The 16,567-nt window shown below is 38.2% G+C and overlaps 1 protein-coding gene across 5 annotated transcripts in view; it reads left to right on the top strand.

The window, feature by feature from the left end:
* Enthd1 (ENTH domain containing 1) overlaps positions 1-14,875 on the top strand; it is a 122,675-nt gene extending 107,800 nt beyond the window's left edge. For all 5 annotated transcript variants that reach the window (XM_063243693.1, XM_003470374.4, XM_063243695.1 and 2 more), the window contains one exon: positions 13,463-14,875. In XM_063243693.1, the coding sequence (XP_063099763.1) occupies positions 13,463-14,031 (569 nt within the window). In that variant the 3' untranslated portion in view covers positions 14,032-14,875. The remainder of the gene's footprint in view (positions 1-13,462) is intronic.
* Positions 14,876-16,567: the final 1,692 nt, after the last annotated feature.

Consider the following 16,567-nt stretch of genomic DNA (forward strand, 5'->3'; position numbering starts at 1 on the left):
AAATCATCAAGAAGATTATACACCATGACCAGGTGGGATTCATCCCAGGAATGCAAGGATGGTTCAACATACGCAAATCAATAAATGTAATCCACCATATCAATAAAGCCAAAAATAAGAATCACATGATCATCTCTATAGATGCAGAAAAAGCCTTCGATAAGGTCCAACACTTATTCATGATAAGAACTTTACAGAAAATTGGAATAAATGGTCTTTACCTCAATATAATAAAGGCCATTTATGACAAACCAACAGCCAGCATCATACTAAATGGCCAAAAATTGAAAGCCTTTACTTTAAAATCGGGTACAAGACAAGGATGTCCTTTATCACCACTCCTATTTAATATAGTACTGGAAGTACTAGCCAGAGCAATTAGGCAAGAAAGAGAAATAAAAGGGGTAAAGATAGGAAAAGAAGAAGTTAAATTATCATTGTTTGCAGATGACATGATACTCTACATAGAAGACCCCCTAAACTCCATTGAAATACTCTTAGATACAATAAATAAATTCAGTAATGTGGCTGGATACAAAATCAATACTCAGAAATCAATAGCATTCCTATACACGAACAACAAAATTACAGAGAGGGAAATAAGAGAAACTGGACTATTCACATTAGCAAGCAAAAAAATGAAATATTTAGGAATTACTCTTACGAAAGAAGTGAAAGACTTATACAGTGAAAATTATAATACACTGAAAAAGGAAATTGAAGATGATCTCAGAAAATGGAAAGACATCCCTTGCTCATGGATAGGAAGAACAAACATTGTGAAAATGGCCATTCTCCCAAAACTGTTATACAGATTCAATGCAATCCCAATAGAAATACCATCAACATACCTTATAGATCTAGAGAAATCACTCCTAAATTTCATCTGGAACCAGAAGAGACCTAGAATCGCAAAGGCAATTCTAAGCAGCAAAGACAAAGCAGGAGGCATCACAATCCCTGACTTGAAGTTATACTACAAAGCAACAGTAGTAAAATCAACATGGTATTGGAATCAAAACAGAGCTGAAGATCAGTGGAATAGATTAGAAGATACAACCACAACTACGAACACACTCAACCACCTTATTTTTGATGAAGGAGCCAAGCAGGTTCACTGGAAGAACGACAGTCTCTTTAATAAATGGTGCTGGAAAAACTGGCTCTCCATTTGCCGAAAACTAAAGCTAGACCCATGTCTATCACCATGTACTAAATTAAAATCTAAATGGGTCCAAGATCTGAATATTAAAACAGAAACACTAAATCTATTGGAAGACAAAATAGGTAGAAACCTTGGAGACATAGGAGTAGGTAAAGAATTCATGAACAGGACTCAAACCGCACGGGAAATACTTCCCAGAATCAATAACTGGGACCACTTCTTATTAAAAAGTTTCTGCATGTCAAAAGAAATCTCCAGCATAGTGAAAAGAAAACCCACAAACTGGGAAAAGATTTTAGTGAACTCTCTCTCAGACAAGGGCCTCTTGTCTAAAACATATAAAGAATTAAAGAAACTCAGACCTCCGAAATTCAAAGATCCAATCCAAAAATGGGCATCTGAGATGAATATGCAATTCTCAGATGAAGAAATGCAAATGGCAAATAAATACATGAAAAAATGCTCATCATCATTGGTCATTAGAGAAATGCAAGTTAAAACCACACTGAGATACCATCTCACTCCTGAAAGAATGGCCAGGATCAAGAAAACCGACAACAAATGCTGGAGAGGCTGTGGGGAAAAAGGAACTCTCCTGCACTGCTGGTGGGAGTGTAGACTGGTACAGCCTTTGTGGAGATCTGTCTGGAGATTTCTCAAAAAGTTGGGACTGGAAATCCCATTTATTCCAGCTATTCCACTTCTCGGCATATTCCCAGAAGAACTGAAAGCATCATACCACAGTGATATATGTGCACCTATGTTTATAGCAGCACAATTTGTAATCGCCAGATCTTGGAAACAACCCAAGTGCCCATCAACTGAGGAATGGATAAAAAAGTTGTGGTATTTCTATACAATGGAGTATTATTCAGCTATAAAGAAGGATCACATTGAGATATTTATCAATAAATGGGCGCAGCTTGAGACCATACTCATAAGTGAAATAAATCAATCTCGCATGTGTGAATACCGAATAGTTTCCCTAATGTAAGTAATGATTCAAATATATAAAAATATGTGGTAATCATGATTCCCCATTAGGTGGCCTTGAAGCCTTATAAAGTTTTCACTCATTAATTAGAAAGGCTTTATTCTGGGCTTCTTGATATGAAAATATTTGAAGCTAGAGTATATGAAGTTTTACCCAAATATTTCAAGGAAAAAGACACTATGGTAACTACTATTAAGTCAGGTTATAAGGTGGTGAAGTACTAGGCTATTGAAACAGTCATGCTGTGACCTCTATTGTTATATTGTTATGTCCTGTTTTATCTCAATCTCCCCCTTATTGTTTCAAAAAAAATTATTTAGTCATTTCTTATGTTTGTCTTAATTAAAGAAAAAATTCAAAAAAATTAGGATATATAAATAGTAACTCTTTTTGATTTCCTATTAACTTGTTTTGAAGTCCTGTAGTACTCCCACGATCTTGTTTTGACTGATTAGACTCTGTTCCATTCTATATGATAGTATCAAGTTTGAAGACATAGGCAACTACTTTGAAGACAATAAGATTCACTAAGATACCCATTCTGGTTTGACTATTGTCTTCTTTGGAAGTCCTGTAATGTTTACAATGCCTAAGTTTTATTGGTCTTGTTCTCTACTGTTTTGTCCAACTTTATAATATCTAATAAGATAGACAATTCTTTTTAAGGAAACAAGGGACAACGTTGATAACCATTGTTGATAAACTTGTACTCTGTTCTACACCATGTGCTATGTCTATCCTTGGTATTGACTGACAGCTTTGTTTTGCCATATTTGACTGTATTCTTCCCCCCCCCCCAAAGAAAGTAATAAGCACTAAGGAGTAATAAAATCCAAGATGTGTAAATTTTGTTGTAAAAAAGAGAGGGAAAAAAAAAAAGAAAAAGAGCTCTAACGGATATAACAGCAAGTGTGTTTGGGGGTGTTAAATAGCTGACTTTATCAATGTTTTTGGAACATTGAACACAGCTGTTTGCAGTCTCCCTGTTTGAATGTCCACCTTGTGTTCTTTGATACTGTGATTTGAGGAACTATTTTCAAGAAAATAGTGTGTAATCTACTAGCAGGTAATTTCTTACTGTTATGGTTTTTTGTTTTGTTTTGTTTTGTTTTGTTTTGTTTTGTAGTTCTGTATTGCGTGTACCCTTACGCCGCTTTGGTTTGTTTTGTTTTTTTCTCTTTTTCCTCTTAAATTTAAAAAAAAAAAACAGTTACTAACAGTTTATTCAAGGACTTCAAATACTCACAATGAATATACAAAGAGAAAAATCTCAGCAGACAAAATCTCTTTTTAAAAAATGGAAGTTGTAGAGATAAAAAATAAATAATTGAAATGAAAAATTCACTGGAAGTGCTTAATAGCAGATTAAAAATGAAAGAAATAGGGATAAGTGAATTCAAAGATAGGTCAATAGGAGTTTTCTAATCTGAAAAGTGGAAAGAAAAAGATTTAAAATAAGAAACTCAGTCTTATGGGACATGTCAAGCAGTTTGACATTGGTATAATTGGACTTCCAGAAGGCAAGGGAAATAGATATATAAAAACTGTTTGGTGAAATAGGGGCTAAAAACACGGCAAATTTGTGGAAGAAATAAACTTCCAAATGCAGAATGCTCAAGCAGAACAGTTAAAAAGAGAACATACCTAGTCACGCCATAGTTTAACGGCCAAATTTCAGAGATAAAGTTTTGAAAGCAGCAAGAAAAAAAATTATCATGTAACATATAAAAAGAAATAAGAATGGTGTAGAACTTCTCATCAGTTTTCTCCTTAACACAGATGCAAAAATCTTTAATAAAATTTTAACAGATCAAATCCATAAAAATGATAATTACCGGGGCTGGGGATTTAGCTCAATGGCATAAGTGCCTGACTTGCAAGCAGGCAGTCGTGAGTTCAATCCCTGGTACCGATAAAAAGGAAAAAGACAAAAAAAAAAGATAATTACCATGATCATGTAGGATTTTTCTCAGAATTTTAAGGTTAGTCTGATACTTGAAAATCTCTGTAATCTAGTATATTAACAAAATAAGATATGATTCCTGCAGAAAAAACATTTAATAAAATTCTACACTCAATTTCAATTTTTTAAAAGTCTAAGCAAGCTAGGAATTTCTCTCAAACTGATAAAGACCATATTTAAACGATCCCTACTGCTGACGTTAATTAATGATGAAAGACTGGATGTTTTACTAATCAAATCAACAACGGAGAAAGAATGCCTCTTCTCACCACTTTCATCCCACATTGTATTGGAGCAAGTGCAATTAAGGCATAAAAAAGAAATCAAGAGGATATACATTGGAAAGGAAGAAGTAAAACTATTTTTACTCAACTATGACATGGTTATCTGTGTAAGAAATCCCAAAGAATCGACCAAAAGAGCTTCTAGATTTAATAGATGAGTTCAGCAACATTGTAGGGTACAGGTCAACATATAAGAATGGTTTACAGTATTTGTGCTGGTATGTACCTGTAGTCCCAGATATCTGAAAGACCAGTGCAGGAGGTCAAGGCCAGTCTATTTATCCAGTAGTAAACAATTAGAAATTTAAAACAATACCATTTACAGTAGCATTTTTAAAAATACTTAATGAAAGACATGTAGGACTTCTGCACTGAAAACTTGAATTTTTTTTTCTTTTTTGCTGTACTGGGGATCAAACCCAGGGCCTTACACCTACTAGGCAAGCATCATACTGTCAAGTTATATTTCCAGCTCAGAACACTTCTGAGAACAATTAAAGAATCAAATAAATGGAGAGAGATACTATGTTCATGGGTTGGAAGACTCAGTGTTGTTAAGGTGTCATTTTAAGTCATTCTGTAGATTTGGCCTGTTCCCAGACCGGCATGTTGTGAAATTGACAAGCTGAATCTTATATGAACCTGCCACCTAACCAGAATAGTCAAAGCAATCTTGAAAGCCATGGAACTGCTGAGTATCTAGAATAGCCAAACATTCTTGAAAGCAAAAGAACAAAATAGGAAGATTCTGGTTACCCAATTTCGAGACTTATCAGAGCCAGTCGTGGTATATGTCAATAGTCTCAGCACTTGGGAAGCTGAAGTAGGAGGATGGCCACGAGCTGGAGTCTAGTGAGAATTATGTAGCAAGACTCTGCCTCAAAAAAAAAAAAAAACAAGTAGACTTATCATAAAGCTATAGTAGTCAAAACATTGTGGTACATATGTTTTCAAGAAAGATTGCATTACTTTTGTAAATACTATGAAGGATTTGTTTTTTGTTGTTGTTGTTGTTTTGGGGTTTTTTGGTGTTTTTGACATAAGGTGTTGCTAAGCAGTTCAGGCTGGCCTTGAACTCACTTTGTAGCCTAGACTGGCCTTGTATCCACAGCAGTGTCCTCCTGCCTCTCAGCCTCCTAAAGTGCTGAGACCACAAGCATGCACCACCATGCCCAATCCAGTAGGAAGATTTTTAATGTTGAAATATTGGTCATTCAGTTGAAATCCCTTGCCTGACAAGGTGATTGGTTGAATAACAGAACTGATACTGTCCTTAAATCATTGCTGTAGTATTTACTTGATTGCTTATTACATTCTTAATTATAATACTCTATATTTGATTTCATTAAAAAATCATTGACCCCTTAATTCGCCTTCCAATTCTGGTAATAGGGAGACATAGGTACACAAATATACTATATAGATATATATTTGTGTGATGTTGATAAACTTAACATTGATTGCACATTGTTAAAATTTCTGTTGACTTTCAGGGGCAGCTCATTCTGTGTTTGTCATTTAGAACATGACTTACCACAGGTTCTGGAGTCAGGCTGCCTGGGTGCACGATCCTGGATCAACCACTAATTGTGTGGCATTAGATGAGGCACTAACCTTTCTGCATATCAGTACCTTCATCTCAGCCCAAGGGTATTGATGGCACTGGCACAGCACATCAGCATGTGCAGAGTGCTTAGAGCGGAACTTGACTCTCAGTTAAGTGCAATATAAAAGCTTGCTATTATTACTCAGCTGTCCATATATTTAGTTCCACTTTTAGAACCTGCTCCCCTCGAGACCATGGTGAAGGTTTAGTGTAGGCACTGTAGAAAATGAGAGAAGTAGCTGACAGGCTGAGAGATACTACTGTGTGCCCACCTGGTTTGTGGAGGTCTGTACGTCTCCCCAGTGGTACTGAGAAGCCTGGGTGTAGGAATCAGAAGGGTAAATGTTTAACCCACACAGACACAGGACAAGGACTGGGAAGCTACAGCATCTGGACCACTGCCTGTGTGGGGAGAGAATGTTATTGGAATCCAGCCTGGCTAATTTTTTGCATATTGTCTATAAAAGCAGAGTTGTAACAGAAACTGTGCGGCACACAGAGCCTGAAATATCTACTCTCCGATCCTTCACAGAGAAGGTGCTGACCACGGGTTACTAGTTAGTGAATAAGGCAGACTACAGGGCAGCATAGTGGCAAGAAAGTGGCTAAGTGACAGTGCGGACTAGAGTGGAGATTCAGTGCCACCTAGGCATTGATAGCAGGAGAAAAAGGACCACTGGATCTGTTGCCTCAGCACGGCCAGATGCACATGAATTAGAGGAAATGGGAGGTTAGAAGTGAGTGAGAAGAAAAATAAACTTGAAAAAGATTTCAGAGCAGGGCAGTTCCAAATGCTGACTTGTTCTAGGTGGCTGAAGGTCATGATGGCTAAGGAATTCCAGAAGTGAGGAAGCTGGAATGGATGGCTAGTCTCCATGGACTGTCACTCAGTATGGTAGAGACTAGAGAAGATGATGTCCATTTTCTGGGTTTGTTTTCAGAAGCATTTGTTTGTCTAAAGGGTCTAGGTCTGACATTGTTAACTCTTTGGAGGTAATGATCTGGGAAAATTATGAAATACTTGCATGCTTGTATTTTAGAGGATCTCAGAGGCAGCCAGCCTATGCACTATAACATTTTTTAAATTTTTATTTATTTATTTTTGGTACTGGGGATCGAACTCATAACCTTGCGCTTGCCCTGCTTATGCTGCTGAACTAAATCCCTGGCCCCACACTGTAACATTTTTGCTGACTTTGAGGGACAGACTTGCTGTAGCAACCTCATTTGACTTTTCAATGCTAGGTAACATTTCCTGTAATGTCCCATTGCTTCTCGTTAGTTTAATTTTAAGTTATGTGTCTGTAGCTCAAACTATTGTTTTGTCATTAGACTAAACCTGTGTCCTGGGTCTGTGTGGGTTAAACATTTACCCTTCTGATTCCTACACCCAGGCTTCTCAGCACCACTGGGGAGAAGTACAGACCTCCACAAACCAGGTGGGCACACAGTAGTATCTCTCAGCCTGTCAGCTACTTCTCTCATTTTCATCATGTGCACTAAAATGGAGAAATAAAGTGCAATTAGATGCTTTGAAGTCAGACCTGGTGTCAGTCAGCTTTCATTATATTCTTCTAAGCCACACCTGTGTAAAGTGTGTTCTGCTACAGTGGACACTGTCTAATTTTTTTTGGAGGCAATAGAACCTGTTCTGCAGCTTCGCCTGTGGGACAGTGGTGAGTGTCCTACCGAGCCACCTTCTTTGTTTCTGTCTCATGCTCTGCATAGCTCTTTTTCAGTTCCTTTTTGCTAGTGAAAGAAACCAAACATCACACACACACATGCACGCATACACATACGTGCACACACAGTTATGTATTAACCATTCCTTTTTCCTTTATGTTTACAAAAGGCTGCAGACCCAGAACAATTAAGAGCTTCCCTGAAAGAAAGAAGGAAATTAGTAAAAAACAGCCCTGGAAAGTGTCCCAGCTAAGCCTGTGCTGCTGGCCAGGCAGGTGCAGTAGCACCAAGCAGACAGAGGGCAGTGGGCTGCTCAGCACTTCCAGGGAAACCAGGGAGGCGCTGGGGACAGGGAGCTGTGCTGCTTCTGCCTGCTGATGTACAGGCAGAAAGAGCCCACTCTGATTTTTAAATATGGTGAAGCAGATTTATACTCTGTAAGGTGAGAAAATTCATCTTTAATCCAAAAATTTGGTTTTCCCAGGAAAAATTTAACATAGGTGATTTAGAGGTTTCCTTCATCTATTTATTTTATGTAAGTTATTTATGTCATTAAATATGCTTTTTAAACATTGAGATCTAAGTCATATAAAGTATATAATTTTATAGTTTTTAGTGCATTATCAGCACTGGACAACTATCACTAAATATAGAACATTTTCCTCACCCTAAAAGGCCTGTACCCATTATTATAATCACTGTTCATTTCCTCTTCCCCTAACTCACAACCACTGATCTGCTGTCTGTGTTTTGCCTGTTCTGAACATTTCATGTAAATGTCATCATACAATATGCAGCCTTTTGTCTGACTTCTCTCACTGAGCATAGTACATCCAGAGTTCATCCTTGTTGTAGCATAGATCAGTACTTCATTTTTCATTATGCCCAGATAATATCCTGCTGAATACATCAGTGATGGCAAACCTTTTAGAGCTGTCAGTGCTAAGAAATGTGCCCATTGTGGCATATGGACCACCACTGGTACAGATATACACATTTTATTTATCCATTTATCTACTAGAGGACATTTGGGTTGTTTCTGCTTTGCAAGGGGCATTAATTACAAATCTGCTGTGGACATTTGTAGAAAATGTTACATTGTTTAGCCAGAGATCAAAATTAAAATTGTGTAGTGAACTTGATTGATAGTCATTGTGTAACAGTGAGGAATACCAGAAGAAATGAATTGGAAAATGAAAAAAAAATCCTTCTGTTGTAGAGTAAACTGTTTAAAAGTGTTTAGTCAGCAAGGTACCTTTTTCCAGAAAAAGTTATATTTATAGCTAATAAGGGTTTTTAAATATTTCTAGAAATTTATTTGTTCATATTTGTAGCACAGTTCTTTTACATGCCCTTTACATTGAAACCTGTAATATCTTAAATAACTGGTCCAATATTTATGAACATAAAAAATTAAGACTGACATGTCAGCCTTTTATTGTGTCTTATTTGCAATATTCGCTGTGTGCCCGCTTTGTTAAATAGGGCATTGAAGAGGATGAATGTTAACAAGATACCCAAACCACTTCTGTAGTGAGCCAAAGAAGGAGAACCAAATGGGCAGCAGAGATACACCCTAAAGAGCAGCTTGAAGTGCGGGTGCAGCTGTGGAGTGTTTGGAAACAAAAGTAAATCAGTGTGCACAGTTAGAAATGAGTGGCTTCTATGAGCAAAAGCATCACGCAGTCTTGACTCAGGCTACAAGACTGTAAACAAGGGTAAGCCGTGGAGCCAGCGGTGGTCAGACCAGAAGCAGTGGTTCACCAGCTTCAGCAGGCCGCAGACGCACCTGTAGGCTTGCTGAATCTGTTTCCTGGGCCCAAGTTTATTTCTCAGTAGGTCTGGGGTGGGGCCCAAGCACCTTATTTCTAACATGTAGCTAGGTGATGCTGCTGCTGCCAACACATTTTGAAAACTAGTAGCATAAAGTAACTACCAGAATTTTCAGTCATGTCATGTATGTGTATGTGTGTCTAACATAACTGTATTATATTTATGTGTATGATAGCACCGTGTTAACATTTGACTCAAATACTGTTTGCTATCAACCTACTTAAAGGCTTCTTATTAAATCTTCCTTTCTGACCAGAGTGAGCTCACATTCTACCTCTAGGATGGTTTCTTAGTACTCTAGCAAGTAGACTTTGGATCCCAGACTCTTAGAGTCTCATGGAGATAGTTCTGCTGCCTTATTCATGAAGTCTCCTTGCCAATAGTCATTGAAGCTGTGCATGAGTTCTGTGAGTCAGTCTCCATTTCCCAAAGCAGCACGCTCCATGTGTGGAAACCATGACCATTAGAAAGTTCTCCTTTGTTGGGGGCTTGGGATAGTTCGATCCCTGGTATCGAAAAAGACAAAAAAAAAAAAAAAAGTTCTCCTTTGTTATTTAGACTAAAAGATGTTTTCCTAAAACTTTCACCTCCTGACTGCTGTTCCAACTCATGCATAATAAGAGACATTATATTATTACTAAAGTTTTATGACTACGTTCAAATAAATGCCTTTCATTCATTCTTCCACCATCCTTTTTTTTCATTCTTGTTTTGGACAAAGATTAATATATCTATCACCCATTCATTACAAGTCCCCACACTATCCTGGTTGCCTGTCTTTTATTTTTTTACATTGAGAATTTAACATAATTCTGTAATAGCATAAAAATAATCTTAAGATAGTGAAATAGTATTGAAATAGTGTCTAGTAGTTAAGATCATACGCATGCTTTGACACTGAAAATACTTAAATTTGAATCCTCTAGTTGCCTCTGTTTAACATTGTGATCTTGAGGAAGATTTCTAGCTTCTTTGAGATTCTTTTGCCTCATATTTAAATTGAGATTATAAAACCTCCTCCATGCTGTATTAATCTGTGTCTTGTTGCTGTAACAAAATACATTGAGGCTAAGATGCTTGTCAGTAAAAGGGGTTTGTTTAGCTCACAGTTTTGAATATTTAAGAGCATGGCACCAGCTCTGATGAGCACTCCCTTGGCTGCATCACAACACAGTGGATGTTTTCATGGTGGGAGCACAGTGAGACAAGAGGCCATAGATGGGCTCTGGGCTCAGACTCCCTCTTTCATAACAGCTTAGTCTTGTGGCAGCTAATCAGATTCTTGTGAGAACAACAATAGTCCTTTCCGCAGGCAGCATCTCCCACTGGGCCTCACCACTTAAAGGTGGCACCACTTCTTCACATTGCCTTTCTAGGGACCACACTTCCAACACATGAACTGTGAAGGACAAGCTGTATCTACAGCAGGTGCTAAATGTAATTGGAAAACAGCTTTTTGAAAAGTAGTTAAATTCTTAGACTTTCCCCTGCCAAGGAGCTGAATAGTTACCCTAAATACCCATCACCCACCTAGGCCCTGGTGGAATCTGGACTGTGCACTGAGCCTCAAAAATGACAAGCCCATTCAAAGCTTCCCTTTAGCTTTTCAATCCTGTTCTTAATAATAAGCAGACATGGAGTACCAGACATCTGAAAAAAATTCCCACATGGAATAGTGAGGCCAAACAAACAAAAAGCAGAAACTTGGAGGAAACAAGTTATACTATGAAGGGAAAAGAAAACTTTTTTTAAAATGCTCTTTACTATACTCAAAGTGATAAGAAAATTCAGTGTAACCATAAAATAAAGAACAGGATGCTACAAGAATAATTTCTGAGAACAACAAAAAAGTTGAAACTTACAACAACAGAAAAGAGAAACTCGGTGGTAGAATTGGAAGCTGAAGTTGGCAAAATTTCCAGGAAAGTAGAGCAAAGAGGCCAAGGTAGAAAAAACAAAATAGCAAATTAGAAGGTTAGTCCAGGAGATCCAAGGCCTGAACAAGAGGAGGTTCAGAAAGAAAGAACAGACAAAACAATTGGTTATATCCTTTGAGAAAGTTTTGAAGCTGAAGGAAATGAGTTGCCCATTTAAAGTCCCACTTCCACTTGACCTCAGTGAGTGAAATTCATTCCATTTCAAGGCACAGCACTCAGAAGCTGTGGAGCACCAGGGCCAACGAGGAAAGGTTTTCTAATACTTCAGAGGCAAACAGGGTATATACACTTAATAAGAATTAAAATAATCCCAGCTCTTGAATACTGGATGTGAAAAGATGGTAAAATTTAGCTTTCAAAACTTGGAAAGAGAACACTTTCTGCCCAGAATTATTTATCTAACCAGTCTATCAGCAAGACTAAAAGTAGAGTCTGTCTTCAGACACAAAGTTCCCAAACCTTTACCTTTTATTCATCCTTTTCATTGACCTCCTGGAGAATATGCTACACCAAAAGGAGATGGGGGATGGACATGCCAGATGACACCCAGAGACTCCAAGTTAAAGTGCAGCAGTGTCACTCAGAATGCAAACGTACGAGGCTTTCCTCCCTGGCCTGCCCACTAGCCTTGTAGCATCTGTTTAATCCAAGGATAGAATGTGCAGATCAGCCTGACCTACATCCTGAAGTATACAGGACTCATCTTGACCATGTGCGGTGAAGTTCCTGCTTTCCCTTGCATGTCCTGCTGCTGCACCAGCTTAGAATACTCATTTCATCCTCAAGTTTTGTGATTAGAATTTTTCCTGAAAACTGGAGATAAGCCACAAAGGGCGCTCACAGGCAAAAATAGAGAATAGCCACCTACCCTGGCCATATTTTTATAAACATTCCGATTTAGAAGGGACATGAATATGTAGAGCAAAATACAAATAGGTAAGTCATGTGTGCCAAGTGGTAAGCTTCAGTTTTCCGGTTCTATGACTCACAATGAAAGTAAGTCTTTTTAAAGTATAAAGTTCATAGTAAATCAGAGACTAGAGAGCTGGTTCTCACTAGCTTTTATCATGTGTCCATAAGTGAATGCAAACAGATATTCCATGAAGAACAAAGTTCAATATTGAAAAAAGAAGTTTATCACCTAAGTTACTGTAGATTTCTCAGAATTTTAAGTGTGCTGACAGACCCAGTGTCCTGACATGCAGCACAGTGTGTAATTTGCCCAGCCTTACTTGACCACAAAGCCTTGTTTCACAACAGGGCTGACATCTTAAAGAACACATTGTTCCTCAGAAGAGTTTTGGGAATAATGATTCAGAATGAAGTATGAGAGAAGACACTGTGATTTTTGCCTGAAAATGAATAGATTTTTTTTTCCTTAAATCTTTAATTTTGCATAAAACAGGTTTAGAATGCTTTTTATGTTACTTATAGTTTATTGGTAAGAAAAGTTATTATATGTGAGTGCTAAAGTGTTCTGAATTTCAGGTGAGCTGGACTTCAGCTTTGATTGTATTTGATCACAGGGAGGAAAAGATTGATTTCACTGACTGTGGGGCATTTCTCCTTAGTCAGTAGTTCATTTTGTCCTAATAATCTTGTGGGAGGGGGATGAAAGACTAAGTTGCAGGTTTCTCAGACTTTCTACTTTAAATACAACTTAAAATGCTGGCAGTCAGCAGAATGGGGTTTAATGCTTTTCTCTCTGATGAAGTTTACAGTAGTGTAAAAATATGTTGGGCAGGGCTTGGGAGTCAAGATGAATATTGATAATCCTATTTTAGGTTCATTTCCATGGTATTAGTGATATATAATACATCTGTAGATTTTTCTCAGTTTCCTGCTTTGGATTTTTTAAAGCTTATTATGAATATTTAACATTTAAAATTCTAAGTAGTTTATATTGAGACCTTCCAGATAGACTTCTACATTATAAAATTATTCTATTACTCTCATATGTATGTTACATGAATCTTTCTCTCATTTATGCATTTTAGTTTCAACTGCCTCCGAGGTACCATCTTCCTTTTCTGCTTCCTCCAAGTCACCTTCTGATGCGGCATCTCCGGAGAAGCCAGTTCTCCACTTACCCCTGGTTCTGCCCAGGCCTTCCTTCTGGGCTCTGCCACATCCACAGTGGTCTTCTGGCTCCATTAAGCATAGAGATAAGTCAGCCAGGGCCCGCCACCCCTTCGCTCCTAGTGGCCCAGGGTCTTCTGATGAAGAAGAAAATGACAATCTCAACCTGCTGGAAATTCTGCCAGATAACTCTGATTCTGCTAAAAATCAAACAAGTCATATTTCCAGCAGTAACTGGGTAGCTTTTCCCACTGAAAATGTAGACAACATTCCCTCCACATCCTGCTCTAGTTTTCAGGCAACCCAAGGGAACCTGCCTAGGGAGCCTGAAGCAAACAATTCCATTAACATTCTTCTAGGGGAGGTAAAGAGCGCAATAGTAAGACTCCACGAAGATCTGAGCACAGTGATACAGGAGCTTAGCGTCATCAGTAGCCACCTGGTAAGCATGAGCAGGAGTATTCTGCAAGTCAGCAAACCTTCGTAGCTTCTCAGTCTGCTCAAACCTAACAACTTCAATAGCCATTTTGATAGAATTCTTATGCTTCACTTCTGAAAACACTTAAGAAGTTAACATTTTATAGATTCTCATTACTATGGGGAAGGGGTGGTAGTGTAATTTTCCTTGTCAGATTTATTAACGAGTACCTTTCAGCCAGGCATGGTGGTACACACCTGTAGTTCCAGCACTCTGGGAGGCTAAAACAGGAGGATCACAAGCTCAAGGTCACCCTGGGTGACTTAGTGAGAGCCTGTCTCAGAATTGTAAAAATAAATAAAAGGGGCTGGAGATGTAATTCAATACAAAGGCCCAGAGTTCATTTGTCAGCGTGAGGAATTTCAAATTAGTAAAGTCATTTGTGTGATTTATTTTCCAAAGAAGAGTCACATTTGATAATTTCCAATTTGTATGTTCATTTGAAACTGAAGAGAATGTCATTCTTCCATGCTTTGTGTTGTCCCTCATCATGGCATTAAACGTTAGTGAAAGATGAGCCAAGACTTCAAACTGCAAGTAACTCAGAGCTGCAGGCCAAGTGAGCAAGAAGCCCTTTCTTGTTCGGCTGTCTGGAGCTTCAGCGCTAACAAACCTCTGCCTTGGCTTAGGCGGTTTGAGTTTGGAGCATTGGTTTCATGTGTTCTCTTGGAAGTTTCAGGTTCTGCAAAACAAGGCTAGAAATCTTTTCCTTTCAGATGTCATGGTGTTGATCGTTAAGCTGAAATAAGCAGGGCATGGGACATATGTTTTTATTGTCAGCATACTTTATAAAGTGAATTCAAGTGCATACTTTTCCCTTCTATTTTAGAAATAAATTTGATTTTTCATCTTATGTGTATCTTTTTAATTTGCTAAGGCAGTCTTTCAAATAGAAATATCTTGGCTATTTATGGACAAAATGACCTAGTTTGGAAATTACAGTCTAGTGATTCCCAACCCAGCTAAACACTGGAATCACCATAGAAGCTTTCACTTTGTTTTATATTTGTTTGAGAGAAGGGTTCAGCGGGCTCCATGTTCCCATCAACAGTAACCAACTCAAGGCTAAAATAATCCTGATTATTTTGAAGAAATGTGGAACATTTAAAAATAGACTGATGCCCATGTCCTTCTCCCAGACAAACTGAATCTGGTTTTCATCATGCAGTTTTGTCTAGGAGATTGAGGGAAGTGTCAGTGCAGCCCTAAAGCAAAAAGAGGACATTTGACATTTTTGAGAAATGGCAGGGAGGCCAGTGTGGCTGGAGTGAAGAGGGACAGTAGTAGATCTGAAGTGATGGACCAGAGAGAGAGCAGGGCATAGTGGCAAATGATAGAAGTTCTTGAAGACTATTATTAGAGATTGGCCTTCTAAAACAAAAATTATAGTGGATTTGGGTACAAAATGGCATACTGTGGCTTAGATTCTAAATGATGGCCCTGGCTTTGGCAGGAGAAGTGTGGTACAGGGACCTGGGGTGAAGCAGGTAAGAGCTACTGGTGATTCAAAGCAGAAGGGACAGAGTAGAGGCAAGAAATGGGAGTTGGTTTAGAGGCTCACTGGTGGATTGAAAAAATACATGAAAGAGCAAACTGAAGAATGAATTCAAGGTACTGGACTGAGCATTGAAATTCAAGATGAAGTTACCATCAACTGAATTGAAGATATGCCTAGAGAAAATTTCAAGTTCACTTTTGGATTTGTTTAATTTGAAGTATCTATTAGATAACCAAGTGGAGATGTTAGTTATACACCCAGATGTGACAACTGAATTTGAGAGAGAGATCTAGTCTGGAGAGGAGGCTGGGAGTTTGTATCTGGTCACTGACAACCTGAAACTGAATGAAATCACCACAGGAATGAGTACGGTTGTGGAAGGAAGCTAAGGCCTGAGCCTTCAGCCTTCACGGTCTATGAGATGAGCGAGAAGTGGAAGAACCAGTGAGCAGGCAGCAGGCTAAGGAAAGCCTCCACTGAGAGAGTAACAAGGCAGTTTGGGGGGCCAAGAATGTACACCAGTGCCCTTCCCCCAAGTTCACCAGTTACTAACATCTTTCCACACTTGCTCTGTCTCCCTCCCTCGCTAGACATGTTTATGTCTGTAACACGTTCTGTAGATCCAGGTATATTTCCCTGAGTCCTTTGAAAGTGGAAGTCTTCATGATGTCACATGAATAAGGGCCATTGTTTTCCAGCGCACCTTCCCATCGATCAATTCTCTCTCCAGCTGTGTCTAAATCTGTCAGGTTATTTATTTATTTTTTATTTCTAAAATTCTATGTTCTCTTAACATCTGCTATATTTTCATAGATGCATGTTTGTTGCAGATATTTTAAGCACATCTTTACTAGTGAGAAAAATCAATACAGAATTCTGGCAAGTTAACTAGGGCATATTTTATTAGCAAACTAGGAGAGAACACTATGAATTTAAAACTACATTTTCTTTTACATGGTTGTATCCAACGAAGTTTTTAAAAATTGAGATATAGTCCATATACCGTGAAGTTTACACTTTATGGTGTGCAGTTTGGTGGTTTTTAGT

This window comes from Cavia porcellus, unplaced genomic scaffold (genome assembly GCF_034190915.1).
Source record: "Cavia porcellus strain 051 isolate PalLab524CR breed Dunkin Hartley unplaced genomic scaffold, mCavPor4.1 scaffold_40, whole genome shotgun sequence".
NCBI classification, from domain to species: domain Eukaryota; kingdom Metazoa; phylum Chordata; class Mammalia; order Rodentia; family Caviidae; genus Cavia; species Cavia porcellus.